The sequence below is a fragment of the Nicotiana tabacum genome, chromosome 9, assembly GCF_000715075.1.
Source record: "Nicotiana tabacum cultivar K326 chromosome 9, ASM71507v2, whole genome shotgun sequence".
NCBI lineage: Eukaryota > Viridiplantae > Streptophyta > Magnoliopsida > Solanales > Solanaceae > Nicotiana > Nicotiana tabacum.
Window position 1 is genome coordinate 28,693,839 of NC_134088.1, and position 16,151 is coordinate 28,709,989.

The window sequence follows — 16,151 nt, forward strand, 5'->3', positions numbered from 1 at the left end:
CTTTTGCTGGTGCTAGTGTGATGGTCTAAAGGTATCAAGTAGTAAAGAGTATAAAGGTATTAACAAAGATGAAAAGTTAATTGAGAAATACTTTATTGCAACGCCTCACTGCTTCACCTTAACAAAAATAAAGAATTAGTGGTGTTAGTGCACTTATCAGAAGAAACAAAATGATACTCTTAGGCAACAAGACTATTTTTTATGTAGGTGGAAGATGATTGGGCAGGGGGGCACTCTTGGAAACTTTAGGAGGAAATCCATGTGCTTGGTATGCTCTTTTGCTTGGCCGTTAGCAGAAGGATAATTCTTGCAATAACTTAAATAGTATAATGATGTTTTTTGTTCAATAAAGCATCACAAGAATGTAATATAGGTTTGGGCTATAGTTCAAGAATGATATCGGACCTTTTCTTGTGGTGTCAAATTGAGCATTTTCTTGTAAACCGCCACAAATTGAGCATTTTCTTGTAGTGTCATTTGATGACTTCTTTCTTCTCATCTATTGTGACCGTTATAAGTGGGGGTTCTTTTTTCCACGAACTAAAAGAAAGTGTACCATAATAAATTATAAATTATATCGGGTGAAGAGAGTACTACATACTAAAAAAATAAACTACCGCCGGATACTTCCTAATGCGGCATACTTCCGATTACAAGATGTAGGAACTTTTCTAGTGTAAGATGTCCTATTGTAACGGTTAAATTTAACGTGAGAATTTTAGGTGTTTGGTTAGTTTTAACGCTTTCCACTAAAATTGCACACTTTTTGTGAATATAAAGGACCATTTGTGTTGAGCAGTATATATGAAGGATCAAATAAGCCCACCGCTGTACATTAATTAAGGACCATTTGAATCTTTTTCTCGAACAATCTTGTGTTTTTCCTTTATTCAGTGACTGAGTTTTCTGTGTACTAAACTTTGAGCCTTTTCTTTAGTCTTGCTTTATTGATTCTTTGACATTCTTTTCTCCTTTTTGGTTTAATTTCCTAACATATTTTCTCCATAGTTTCTGAAGAGATTATCTTTGTGTTGTGAAGATTTGGGGTTTGCACTACTCCAGTCTCAAGAAACTTCAGTAAAAGTAGTGGAGATAGAAAGAAATGGCAGGAGTAGCTTCAGCACCAATTGCAAGTGACCCACTGCCACATCCAGCAAAGATTCAGCTTCCCAATGTTCGCTACACCATTACTAGTCCTCCCCCATGGCGTAAGTCTACACCTCTTTCCTTTTTGTATTACCCCACTATATTCCTTTGCTTTTTATATGTTCCTGTTTTGGGTTTCACGGGATCGGTTTGTACTTTGTTTCTTTGAGCGAGACTGTTTCTGCATTAATATTGATATTTTTTAACCATGGTGGTAGGCCTCTATATATGGGCAATAATTTGGTTCAGGTTCGAATCTCCTCTACTTAATGTGAAATCATCTATGCTTAGGGTTGAACAATATGTGGTAGTAGCCAGTGGGCTAGCTAGGGGGTGGATTAATCCAAAAGAACATTTCCATTTATGCTAGGTGCATATGGGTCCTTATTCTTGACCTAGTTTCTACTTTCTTTTCCTGCAGGCTTCACTGTTTCAGTGAATCACTTGATAATACACTGGGTATTGCCTTAATGAGTTTAGCAAATATCACTTGTTTTAGTTTCACGTTTTCTATTTTCTTTTCAAATCTTCCATACTATGTCGCTCGTGTCAGGAAATAATAACCCAAACAGAAATAATATTCATGGTAAATATCAAGAATAAGAGAGTGATAAGGACACCAAGTCTTTTTAAGATGAATAATATAATATTGTAGGGGAGCAATATAATACAATTATAGTGAAATTATTCACACTTGGTAGTCTCAAAATTCTACTTTACACTTAAAAGAAACAATCCCCTTTTATTTTACACACTTTACCCTCAATATTACTCTACTCCCTATTTTTATCTACCGTCCATGGATTAGTCTCACTGCTCTTCTCCTATAGTTGGTTTAGTAGGTTGTGCATACTTCCCATATTTCAAGGTTTCTTTATTTTTATATTCAAGTAATATGCCTTTTACCTTCTGTATAGTTTTACGCGAATTTTTCCAAATTTGACCGTCTGTTCATGGATTTTATTTTAAAATTTTGAAATAAAAAATGTTTGTTTATCAAACAGGCTCATTACTTCTACTTCAAACTTGAAATGTGAAATTTAAAGTTTGAAAAATAGGTTTTACGAGTTTTTCAAGTTTTCACTCACAAAACTAAACTATATTTTTATGTCCACATACAATTGTCCTTTATCAGTTTAACTTCAGATACTATTTTCATGTCCAAACTATTTTAATTTTATAAGCAAAAACAGTTTAGGCTCAAGGAAGTTTTATTGCTTTTCTGTATGTTCTACATTCATGTCCCTAGCTTGGGTTATATATACAATCCAAGGAACATATACAAATACAACTCACAGACTAATAGATTCCTACAATCTGACGATCCTATACATGAAATAACGTGCAGCCCAGGAAATTGATGATAACAAGCAAATTAGGTCTCTACTATCATCCACAATCCTTATCCCATCCAACTTCACTTTCATTCAGCCTCAAGCTAGAGTTGGGCAAAGATGCAACTCTTAGCTTGCTAGGGAATAGAAATTATTGTTTTGTTAATGCCTTAGTAAATATGTCAGCAATCTGAAGGAGTAAAGGTATGTACTTCATCACCATAGCTCCTTGAGTGACCTTTTCACGAACAAAATAATGATAGTCGAGCTCGACATGTTTTGTGCGACAATGAAGGATAGGATTATTTGTATTATTTTGGCTTGCACCTCGACACAAGAGGGCGAAGGGTGAATTGTGTCTTGCTCGTTTATGCGTGTTAAAGAATCTAGTTCTCTAACCTAAGTATTTCAGACACAAACAAAAAAGTAAAGTGCAGAAATTAAAGTACACAATGAAATTTAGGTGCAAAACCTCCTTGCTCAAGGAAGTAAAAATCATAACCTACCCTCGTAAGATTTGCCTCAAATTTTCACCAACTTCAAAGAGAGGTTTTAGGTTACAACTCAATAATCAAAGGAACTAACTGTAGTACCTTAGTCCCTACAATCAACCAAATTGTAGCTACCTCTTTCAAGACTATAAACTCTACCCTAAAAAACTAAGCAACTCTTCCACAATTTGATAACCTATGAATACACTACTCAAAAGCAAAATAGGTTAAAACTAAAGAACAATGACTCAACCCGGAAACAATGACTCAACCCGGAACAACTAAAGAACTAAAGAATCTTCTTCTTCTTGACCTGATTCATTAGTTGAGCAGCTTAAATCATTCAAAGCACCTTCTTGCAATGATTGATATCTGCTAAGATAAATTTCAGTGCTTTTGCAAAATAGTGGTAGCCCGCAGTAGAGCAACGTGATGCTTTATATAGGAGACCGAAATCTACTTCAATTAATCCTCCAAAACCTAAAATATTTTGGTTAAGGAAAATAATCTCTCTAGGATTCAGTTTCCTTATTTGTTTTCAACTCCACAGGCCTTTTTCTTAAATGCAAGTATTTCTAATTGATGAATCCTTTTTTAACACAAATTTCTCCATCAAATATATTTCTTATAGCCCACAAATTAAATCTTCCAAGGAATCTGTTTAGCATTAGGAATCAACTTTCTAACTTTTAATAATCGCTCTTCAGGTAATCTACTTTTCATTTTCAGACATGTTTCTTTCGATATCTGCTCGTCACATATGCAATCATGTATATCAGTACAACAAAGATCCTCAAAAGATTTGATTCTTTGTCAGTTGTTTGTTAATCATCAAAACTATTTTAAGCTCAGCTCAATAAATTATCCCTTTATGATAATGACAAACCCATGTGCAACTCAATTCAAACTTATGATAAAACCACATGTTTTCTTTAGATAAACCTATGTATGGTCTAGCTTAAAAATCAGTTTCAGTTTCAGGCCTTTCCTGCAGATCACCTATTTTTGCATACATGTAGGGACTCACCTTCCATTTATTGCAACCATATAGATGGCTAGGCATAAGAACCATATTGGTTCAACATTATTTTTTCCTGTAAACAGACATCTTCATACACAATTAATGATTTATCAATTCCAAGCGCGTAGAGAACAGGTTCGTTACCCAGTATATGTGCACATCCTTAACTCCCTCTTTTGGCATCATCAAAAATAAAGCATCCGTGAAGTCAAAAGTGAGAATTAAATAATATCAAACTCATGACCACTTGAGCTACATTACATGAACATAAGCCAAGAACTCGGACGTTTAATCTAAGGATATTATCTATTGTTGAAAGACACATCATAGCATAAATAAAATATTCTTATTTATTCATTGATGTACCGTTTTAAGCCACACGAGTCCAAACCAACAGACGGTTACACAAACCCGCCAAATTTCCACATTCACAAAAAACAAAAACAAAAAACTACTACCAACAACTGGTCATAGAAAGGACTAGACTGGGTCAGACTGGGTTTAAGAAGGGAATAAGGACCAGGTTCACTTGCTAAGGGAGGGGGCTAGGGGATACAAGTTGTAGCAGTTTATCTAGTTGGGCAGTAGCATCCTCTTGATCTTTCATCTTCTCTCACAGCCTAAGTTGCTCGGACTCGGGTGCGGGTGTCCGATACAAGTGGGAATCTAGATGTAAGATCCTTCATGATCTAAATTTAAAGATTCGGGGGTACGGATCCAGGTACGGATACGAGTGCGGGGATTCGGCTAAAAATAATTTAATAATTTAAAAATAGAGTTATAAAAATATGTCTAAATTATGAGACATTATGTGAAAAACTTACAAGGTATTCCGAGAAGGAGAAAATATTGAACAAGAGTAGAATTTTAGAAAGAGATAAAAGGAAAAGGACTGACATAAAAATTTATATATACAAGGTATTCCATTTTCTTCCACATCACCCTAGCTTTTGATTTGTTTTCTAAAATCATTATATCTGTCCCAAATTTCTCCGTTGATTTTGGTCAAAGTACCCAAAATCGCTTGACCAGATTCGACATGGATCCCAGACCCACGTCGTGTCGACACGGGTGCGACATTGAAAGTGAAGAGTCCGAGCAACTTAGCACTCAGCTGCCTATTCTCTTCCCTCAAATAAACATTCTCCTTAGTCAGCTTCTCGTTCTCCTCCTTTGCACTGTTCAGACCACTGATCAGTTGAGTGACCAGATTGTTTCTCTTGGAACCTGGTTCCTTCTCTAGAAGAACACATTCATAGAGTGTCGCTCTATCAAGTAAATCCTTCTTTGTCCCCTTCTTTCCTTCTCTTAGTGGGACCCTAAAGTGAGCAAACACTGGAGTGAGTAAGAACTCATAAGGTAGTGCACGTTTTCCCTTAGATGGAGTGGCTGTCATAGCCATTTGCTTGACCATTTTTGAAGACAAATTCAACAACATATTACTGTCAAAAACCTCCATTACTACCAAATCCAACATAGTGGCCTCATTTTATCTTTTTCCTCTTGTCAACACACACTTGTTCACAAACTCATACAAGAGCTTATGCACTGGGTTCATTTCTCCTTTTAACACCTTCTTCCACCCGTCTCTCTACCTTATGAGAACTTTGCCATCAGATACGCCTTCTTTTGTTCCTCATAAACCCTTATCCAATCCCATTTTATATAGGTGTCAAACCCATTGGTTGGAATTCTCAAGATCTGCCCCAAAGCCTCAGCATTGAAGGTCAACTCGACCCCCTTCACCATGGTGCTCAGAGTCTCATCCTTCAACAACTGCAAGTTGGAGTAGAAATCGCACACTTCCTCCTCATGAACAACCGGAATTGGACAAAGAAACATATGTGCCCACTGTTGGAAGTCCATTTTTTTTTTTCGACTCCTTCATCCCATTTTTCTCCTACAATCTGGTCGATCACCTTCCCCTTCAACACATTCAAATCACTAAACCACTATTCCTTGTCCATACTGGAAACTTTTACTTCAGTCTTCCTCCTCCTTTTGGAACTGGTCCCTTCTACATTAGGGTTAGTTTCCGTTCTTTTCCTCGGAGTCCTGTTCTTCTTTGGAGTGGTTCCTCTTCCATTCTTTCTTATCACTCTCCACCTCTACTACCTCCATATCAGACGGCTCATCCTTCAAGCCGAACTCTTTTTGCTCTTTCCTCTCCTCTCTTTTTCTCTTACTCTCTTCTGTAGTCTCGGCCAAGATAGCTTTGCCCTTACTCCTAGTGTGAGGAATCTTTTTTACACTACTTTATGGCATTTTGACTAGCTGTTCACATAGCGACCAAATAAAGAAGCCCTTTTTTCTTGTGCTTCTTGTTTTCACAAGGCTACCAAAGGCAACCGATAAGTTTTTCCCATCTGTCTCTTCTTCACCCTCAATTCTAGACTGGCTACCACTTAAAGAATCAGGTTTTTTATCAGCCTCTTCAACGTTCTCACCTTCACTAACACCCTCAACATTAGCACCCTCATCAACTTCCTCCTATGTACTCTCACTCACATGCACTTCTTCTACACCCTTACCATCACCAGAAAGGCTTGGTTGTTGTCTAGGGACTTCTACGGCACTAGCATTGTCTTCCCCTTTACTTGCTGCTTCATCAACCTTTTCTTTCTATTTCTCCTTCTTCTTCCACCGCTATGATTTTTTCGCTGCCACCACTCATCTGAATACCCTCCTCCCCAACTACAGTTTCTTCTCTCTACTTCTTCCTCGTCGAGCACCAGAACACTTGTCACCATTTTCTCGCCGGCTGCTGCTGCGATTTCTTATTCTTGAGTGGGGTTGGGATTTTGGATATTTTTAGATTGATATTTTAAAGGAGAAGCATCACAAATAATATTAGTGTGCTCGTACTTAGAAGGTTCAGATTCGTTCACGTTTTGGGAAGTCGACATTGTGAGAGTTTTTTTTCTTTTTCTTTTTTTTTTTTTTTTGCAAAATTTGAAAATTTTAAATTTGGTTATTTTCTTGCTTTTCGATTTAGTTGGAGAGAAGAGATGATTTGAGATAGAGAATTTGTGAGTGGATTAGCGTGTGGGAGGAGTTATATAAGGGGTAGACACGATTTGACAATTGAAACCAAATCAATCAAGGTATTTTAATACCTAATCGTGTTCCTAGTTGGAAAAAGATACGCCCAAGATTTTGAATTTGAAAAATTGGCGGTTGATTGGCTATAGTTTAGGCAACAGAAACGTTCAGTTAGTAAATATAGGAAAACGTTTTGCTTTTCACGTGGACTGGTGGCAATTATGGTTACCTTTTATTACTTGAATATGATCAAGATATGACTGTGGAACCCGATTTTCATGGCGTGGCAATTTAATGGGCTGATACAACTATATCCTGGAGAAGAGGTACATAACTTGGCATCAAAAGAACTATGTTCTTTGAATGATTTCCTCAATGTAGTTGAGTGTCTTCTAAGGAGTAGGGATAACATCATTAGATTTCATCTAAGTTCCTCGATCATGCGGTGCATGCATACCCGTTGCAGTACTGAGTTAGATATTCCCAACAATTAGACACACTAGACACATTATTGTAACATAGCCAATCATTGAAGGAACCAAGACTCTACTCATTTCATCTTGATCAGACTAAGGTACAAGCAATTTCTTGATCATGTCATGCATGCATACCTATTACAGTATAAGAGTGAATATTTTCAACAACTAGACACATTATTGTAACATAGCCAATCATTAAGAGAATCAAGAATGTGCTCAGTTCATCTTGACCAAATCAAGCTCCAAGAAATTCCTTTCAAAATTATCCCTGGTCAAAGCCTTTGTAAGTATATCCACAATCTGCTCTTTAGTGCGCAAAACTCCATAGAGATTTGCCCCTTCTCCATATTGTCTCTCAAAAGTGATGTTTTACATCAATTTTTTTTTCCTCATATAATGAACCAGTTTCTTTGCAATATTCGTAGAAGTATGATCACAATATATAGGAGCCTATTCAATTTTCATTCCAAAGTCCTCTATTTGTTGTTTAATCCACAGTAGTTGTGCATAACACGATGCAGTTGCGACATATTCAACTTCTATAGTTGATATAGCCACAAAGTTCTGTTTCTTTGATACCCATGAGATCAAGCATGAACCGAAAATTGAACCTTCCTAGATGTATCTATTTCTATCCGCCAAATATCCAACATAATCACCATTCGGATATCCCAACAGGTCAAATGTACAACCAGAAGAATACCAAAGAACCAGGTCTTGAGTACCTTTAAAATACCTCAAGATCCTCTTTACCCCTTTCATATGTGACTCTTTGGGATGTGACTGGAAACTTGCATATATTTCAACACTAAATATAATATCTGGTCTATTTGCATTTAAATATAATAAGGAGCTAATCATACCCTTATACATCTTTTCATCAATAGATGAACCAGGTTCATCCAATCCTACCCAGTAGCAGTAGTTATACGAGTGTAAATTGTCTTTGCATTTTCCATCTCATAATTTTTGAGAAATCTTGATGTAATTTTGTTGATGTATAATCATCCTCTTTGCAGTTTTCTTAACTTATAATCCAAGAAAGAAAGTCAGCTCATCCATCGTGCTCATCTCAAATTCATTTCACATGAAATTTGCATACTCATTGCACAAAGACTCATTAGTGGCATCAAAAGTGATATCATCAATATATATTTAGGCAATTAACAAGTTCTTTCCTGTCTTCATCGGAAATAAAGTATTGTCAATTTTGCCTCTTGTGAACCCGTTTGCAAGAAAAAATTTTGATAACTTTTTGTACCATGTCCTTGGTGCTTGCTTCAACCCACTTAATGACTTGGCCAGTTTGTAAACATGTTTAGGAAATTCATGGCTTTCAAAACCTGGAGGTTGTCACACCTATACTTCTTCCTTTAGATACCTATTGAGCAATGCACTTTTAACATCCATTTTGTATAGTTTGAAACTCATATAAGATGCAAAGGCAATGATCATCCATATGGCCTCCACTCTAGCAACTTGTACAAAAGTTTTATCATAGTTTGCCATCTTCTTGATTGTAGCCTCGAACTACCAAGCTTTCATTATTCCTTGTGATAGTAACTTGATTGTCCAACTTGTTTCTAAAAATCCACTTGGTTCCTATGATTCTTCTATCTTTCGATCGAGGTTTCAGATGCCATACTTTATGACTTTCAAATTAATAAAGCTCCACTTGTATAGCCATGATCCAATCAGCATCCCGCTTCTTTTATATTCTTTGGCCAATCATGGATAGGTAGGTAGAGAAGGTACACATTTTTCTTATTTTGGATCATGTCATCATTCCAAAATCCACTGGAGTGAGAACTTTTTTAATTTGATGAGAACTCTTATGCTTCCAGTTTCTCACTTGTAACCCTTGATTACCATGATTTTCTTCCTGGTCAGCGGAAGGACCAGGTTCATTATTATCGGTTGGTACATCATGTGCATGTTTGATTCCCCCTTTCTCTTGTCCTCCATCCTCAACTTCCATAGAATCAGGTTGTTGTTCTATGTCTTGTTGTTCAGAAACGTTCTTCGGAGGACCTTGATCTGGTCTATTTTCATACAAATGTGTGGATCCGATTTTTCCATCATCATCCTTCATACCTCTTTTAGCCAGGTGACCAGTTTCATTTAAACTCTCATGCACACTTTCTTTAGCACACATGGTTATTTTATTATACATTTTATAAGCCTTTCTATGTAAAGAATAGCCAAGGAAAACGCCCTCATCAATTCTAGCAAACTTTTCTAGAGTCTTTTTTTCATTATTGTGCACAAAATATTTACTGCTAAAGGCTCTTAGATGAGCTAGATTTGGTTTACGGTCTTTTAGTAATTCATAGGGAGTCTTCTCAAGCAAAGGTCTAATCATGAATCTATTAATTATGTAGCAAATAATATTCACGTCCTCAGCGCATACCAAAAAGTCTTAGAAATACCAGTAACAATTAACATGGTTCTAGCCATATTCTAGTGTCTTATTCTTCCTTACTATAATACCATTTTGTTGAGGAGTTCTAGGTGCAAAAAATTTATGATCAATTCCATGACACACATAAAATTAAAGAAAACTAGCATTTTCAAATTCAGTATCATGATCAGATCTAATGTAGCCAATTGACTATCTATTTTTCTTTGTAGTTTCTTAATGAATGCAATAAATATATCATATATTTCATCTTTAGTAGCACGAAGCAGAATCCACGTGAACCTGGAATAGTCATTAACAATCACAAACACGTACCTTTTTCCTCCTCAACTTTGAACCCTCATTGGACTACATAAGCGCATGTGTAGTAGTTCTAAGGGTCTAGAAGTACTTACCACAATCTTTGATGCTAGAATGTCTTTATCATCTGAGTTAGGGTTCTCTTTTCCATCAAGAACTTGTCTTTTTCATCACTTTCATCATCAGATTCATCACTGGAGGTATTTTCCATAGCAGTCAGAACCCTTTTCATGATCTTATTTGCTATCCTTTTGTCATCAACTTTCAAGAACTTGGTCCTTTCTCAGTTCTTTCGCCTTATCAGGATTATTTTTTTCCTACTCGGTCTCCCACATTTGGATAATCTTTGATAAAGTGATCATGATTGGCACACTTGTAGTACGCATCAGAATTACTCTTCTCTAGAGCTTTAGCTTTGGATGTGCTACCCTTTTTCTAGAAACTGGCGTTTCTATTCATTCGCTAGAACTTGTGTGTCAACAATGACATGCCATCATCATTAATTTCTAGTTTTTCAGTGGTCTTGAGAGCCAGTTCTTTTCCTTGCAAGGTTCAACCATCTGGCGATCTAATACTTCTTCAACTCATAGGTCTTCAAGTTTTCAGTAAGATTATCAATGGTGATAGTCTCTGTTAGTTTACATACATGTATAGTGTAGTCTTGTCCCATATTGGAAGATGAGTAATATCTCCTTGTAGTGTATAGCTATAAATAGGGACCTCTTGTATTGTATTTATCATCTAATATCAATAACATATTTTTTTCCGTGCCTTCTCACATGGTATCAGAGCATTAGTGAGAAAAGATCGTTGTGTGTCATTCCAGCATTAACCGGGAAGAAAGAACTTAGTCATCGTATAATTTTTCCGGTGACCTAAGGCTTGTCTAAGTGAAAGTTACTTTATGTCGGTGTTGTGCTAAAACCAACACCACCACGAGGTAGATCACCCTCCGACGACCAACCCTTGAAATTTTATCCGGCAGAAAAGCCGCCACGCTCATCCACACGCCGACAACAACTTTCCCGGCGAGGGTTCCGGTCATTTTTTCGCGAAGCTTCTTCAGGACAGTGTGCTCTCCTCAAAATTCCGAGCCTAACCATCTAATTTAAATCAAATTCTGATCACTTTTATATTTTTGCGGTGTGAACAGTGACCTTTCCGACCATTTTTTAAAACCATTTCTTCAGGACAGCTTGCTCGCAAGGGAATTCCGAGTCTATCCATTCTGGTTACAACAAATTTCGACAACTTTGGAATTTTTCGGCGAGCTACAGTGTTTTCGGCGTGAACAATGTTTCCTGCACAGAACAGTGTTCTGTTTTTCTGCTGTAAACGGTATTTTTCAAGCTATTTCTTCAGTTTTCTCACAAGAGTTACTTATTTCCACTATTTCAAGTTAACTACTACAAATTGTAGCGACATGGGAATCGATGCTTTGAATAGCCGGATGGTTTCTTTAGCAGATTATATTGAGTTCCTTCAGTACAAAGCATGTAAGCAGACATCTTCTGAGATAGCTTCTGTTGTTCAAACAGGTAATAGTGTGACTTGTTTCTCCCAATCTTCATCCTCTGAGTCTTGGGTCATTGATTCAGGTGCATCAGATCATATTTCTGGTAACAAATCTCTTTTCACTACTATTTCGTATTCTCAATCTCTTCCAAAAGTCACAATGGCCAATGGATCTCAAACCATGGCAACTGCAATAGGTCAGGCAAGCCCACTTCCTTCTTTACCTTTAGATTCAGTCTTTTATGTTCCCAATAGTCCTTTTAATCTCATAGATGTTAGTCGCTTAGCCAAATTACTTAAATGCACTATTTATTTCTTGATGACCATGTTTTAATATAAGAATACAGTACGGGGCGGATCATTGTATCGGGCGTGAATCAAATGGACTTTATTACCTTATCCTTGCTAAATCACATAGACTCACATCTTGTCTTCCTTTTATAACTTGTCCTGTTACTGATTCACCGGATTTATTACATAAACGGTTGGGACATCCCAGTTTGTCAAAACTTCAGAAAATGATATCTGGTTTATCTCACTTGTCAGCTCTAGAGTGTGAGTCATGTCAACTCGGTAAGCATACTCGCTCCCATTTCCCTCGGCGTCTTGATAATTGAGCAGAGTCACCTTTTACTTTAGTTCATTCAGATGTTTGGGGTCCTAGTCGGGTTAGTTCCACCTTGGGATTTCGCTACTTTGTCAGTTTTACTGATGATTATTCCAGGTGCACTTGGATAGTTTTGATTAAAAAAAATGATCTGAGCTGTTTTCTATTTTCTAGACCTTCCACGCTGAAATTCAAAATCAATTTGGGATTTCTATTTGCATATTTCATAGTGATAATGCCCGAGAGTATTTGTCTTCCCCATTTCAGCAGTTTATGAAGTCTTATGGGATTATTCATCAAACATCTTGTCCGTACACATCTCAACAAAATGGGGTAGCTGAAAGAAAGAATAGACATCTTATTGAAACTGCTCATACCCTACTTATACAATCTCATGCTCCGTTGCGTTTTTGGGGGGATGCAGTTCTTACATCTTGCTATCTTATTAATCGTATGCCATCTTCAGCTACCCAGAACCAAGTTCCATTCTCTGTCATATTTCTCCACTTACCTTTGTTCTCTCTTCCACCCCGTATCTTTGGAAGCACTTATTTTGTCCATAACCTTACTCCAGGAATAGATAAGTTAGCTCCTCGTGCTCTTAAGTGCGTATTTCTGGGTTTTTCGAGAACACAAAAGGGGTATCGATGCTACTCTCCTGACCTCCAGCGGTACCTTATGTCCGCTGATGTTACCTTTTTTGAAACTCAATCATACTTCACAGTTTCAGATCATCACTTAGATATTTCTGAGGTACTACCAGTTTCATCTTTTGGAGATTCAGTCACTCCAGCTCCACCACCTACAGCTCCCGCTGTAGCTCCACCACCTACAGCTCCAGTTGTAGCTCCACCACCTATAGCTCCAGTTCCTCCGCATAATCCAGTTTAACCTTTTGCAGCTCCACCACTCTTGACTTATCATCGTTGTCCACATGCAGCATCAGGCCCTGGTGATTCACGCCCCGCATCAGATTCTGCATCTACTGCGGACTTGTCTCCTCTTAGTCAACCAATTGCACTCCGCAAAGGTGTACGATCCACACTTAATCCTAATCCCCACTATGTCAATTTAAGTTATCATCGTCTGTCGTCACCTCATTATGCTTTTATATCTTCTTTGTCCACTGTTTCTATCCCTAAGTCTACAGGTGAGACACTATCTCATCCAGGATGGCGACATGCTATGATTGACGAGATGTCTGCTTTACATGCGAGTGGCACTTGGGAGCTTGTTCCTCTTCCTGCGGGTAAGTCTACTGTTGACGTCGTTGGGTTTATACAGTCAAAGTCGGCCCGGATGGCTAGGTTGATCGGCTTAAGGCTCGTCTTGTTGCAAAAGGATATACTCAGATTTTTGGGCTTGATTATAGTAATACTTTCTCTCCCGTGGCTAAAGTAACATCTGTTCGTCTCTTTTTGTCCATGGTTGTTGTACGTCATTGGCCTCTTTATCAGTTAGATATTAAGAATGCTTTTTTCTACGGTGATCTTGAGGAAGAAGTTTATATGGAGCAACCACCTGGTTTTATTGCTCAGAGGGAGTTTAGTGGTTGTGTGTGCAGATTGCGCAGGTCACTATATGGTTTGAAACAGTCCCCTCGAGCTTGGTTTTGTAAGTTCAGCACAATTATTCAGGAGTTCGGCATGACTCGTAGTGAGGCTGATCACTCTGTGTTTTATCGGCATTCTGCTCCTAATCTGTGTATTTATCTAGTGGTTTATGTTGATGATATTGTTATTACTGGTAATGATCAGGATGATATTACTAATCTGAAGCAACATCTCTTTCCGCACTTCCAGACTAAGGATCTGGGCAGATTGAAGTATTTTCTAGGTATTGAGGTCGCTCAGTCTAGCTCAGGTGTTGTTATTTTACAACGGAAGTATGCCTTAGACATTCTTGAGGAGACTGAAATGATGGGTTGCAGACCTATTGACTCTCCTATGGATCCGAATGTAAGCTTCTGCCTGGACAGGGGAGCCTCTTAGAGACCCTACGAGATATAGGAGGTTGGTTGGCAAATTGAATTACCTCACAGTGACTAGACCTGACATTTTTTTTCTGGTGAGTGTTGTAAGTCAGTTTATGGATTCTCCCTGTGATAGTCACTGGGATGCCGTTGTTCGTATTCTTCGGTATATAAAGTCAGCTCCAGGCAAAGGATTACTATTCGAGGATCGAGGCCACGGGCAGATTGTTGGGTACACAGATGCTGATTGGACATGATCACCTTTTGATAGACGTTCTACGTCTGGATATTGTGTTCTAGTAGGAGGTAATTTGGTCTCGTGGAAGAGCAAGAACAGAATGTAGTTGCTCGATCTAGCGCCGAAGCCAAATATCGGGCCATGGCTATTGCGACGTGTGAGTTAGTTTGGGTCAAGCAGTTGCTCAAGAAGTTAAAGTTCGGAGAAATCAGCAAGATGGAACTGGTGTATGATAACCAAGCTGCTCTTCATATTGCGTCAAATCCGGTATTCCATGAGAGGACTAAACACATTGAGATCGACTGTCACTTTGTCAGAGAAAAATACTTTCAGGAGATATTGTTACAAAGTTTGTAAAGTCGAATGATCAACTAGCAGATATTTTCACTAAGTCTCTTACTGGTTCTCGTATTAGTTACATGTGTAACAAGTTCGGTACAGATGTGTATGCACTGGCTTGAGGGGGAGTGTTAGTTTACATATATGTATAGTGTAGTCTTGTCCCATATTGGAAGAGGAGTAATATCTCCTTGTAGTATATAGCTATAAATAGGGACTTCTTGTATTATATTTATCATCTAATATCAATAACATATTTTCTCCTGTGCCTTCTCACAGTCTCAAGGTCCCTACCTTTAGTAATATCGAACCTTGATTTCCGAGGAAGGTGACCAAACACTCACAGTTCTGTTTCTAGGATGATTCTCCAGGAAAGATTATCTCATTTAGTAATGGTTGTGAACCTGGTATGCATCTCTTAAATAACTTTTCCTTTCTTATCTTGAAAAGTTCATACTGCCTTATGTGCATGTCAATCAAGGACTGTTTGACCTGATTTGTTCCTTCATGACCAGTATACAAAGCATCCCAAATTTACTTAGGAGTGGTACATGCAGAGATTCAATTATACTCATTAGGTTTAATGTTCTAGATTATAATCTTTTTAGCCTTTGCATACTTCTGAACAGCCTCGACATCTTCGTCAGTATATTGCGCCCTAGTTTTAGAACCAGTTATTTGACCTTTGTCGTCCTTTGCCTTGGGAATCTTATGACCTCTCAAAATAATGTCCTGGAGCTCCAAATCTTCACCTTCTAGAAAGTCCATTCTTGATTTCTACCATCCATAGTACTTCCTGTTGAATAGTGGTGGTCTTGTGGTTGATTGTCTTTAAAAGCCTCATGGTGCTGCCATCTCGGATCCTTTCAAGGCATTAGCCTTACTTTGAAAGAACATGCTCTGACACCAATTATTATTTTAGCTTGCACCTATACACAAGAGGAGGGAGGGTAAATTGTGTCTTACCCAACTTTCGCATGTTAAAGAACCTAGTTCTTTAACTTATGTATTTCATACACAAATAAAAATCAAAGTGTGAAATTGAAGTACACAACATATTTTACGTGAAAAACCTCCTTACTCAAGGGAGTAAAAACCATGACATACCTCATAGGATTTGCCTCAAAACTTCAACAACTTCAAAGATCGATTTTAGGTTACAACTCAATAACTAAAGGAACTAACTCTATTACTTCAGCCCCTACAATCAACTCAATTGTAGTTACCCCTTTCGAGACTGTAAACTCT

The 16,151-nt window shown here is 37.7% G+C and overlaps 1 protein-coding gene across 4 annotated transcripts in view; it reads left to right on the forward strand.

The window, feature by feature from the left end:
* The first annotated feature begins 761 nt into the window (after positions 1-761).
* LOC107807104 (nucleobase-ascorbate transporter 6) overlaps positions 762-16,151 on the forward strand; it is a 36,302-nt gene continuing 20,912 nt past the window's right edge. Inside the window, exons 1-2 of one of the 4 annotated variants that reach the window (XM_075221576.1) lie at positions 762-910; positions 1,040-1,208. In XM_075221576.1, the coding sequence (XP_075077677.1) occupies positions 1,103-1,208 (106 nt within the window). In that variant the 5' untranslated portion in view covers positions 762-910; positions 1,040-1,102. Of the gene's footprint in view, positions 911-960; positions 1,209-16,151 lie in introns of those variants that run through there. The other 3 variants (XM_075221575.1, XM_075221573.1, XM_075221574.1) reach the window with 3 other exon arrangements.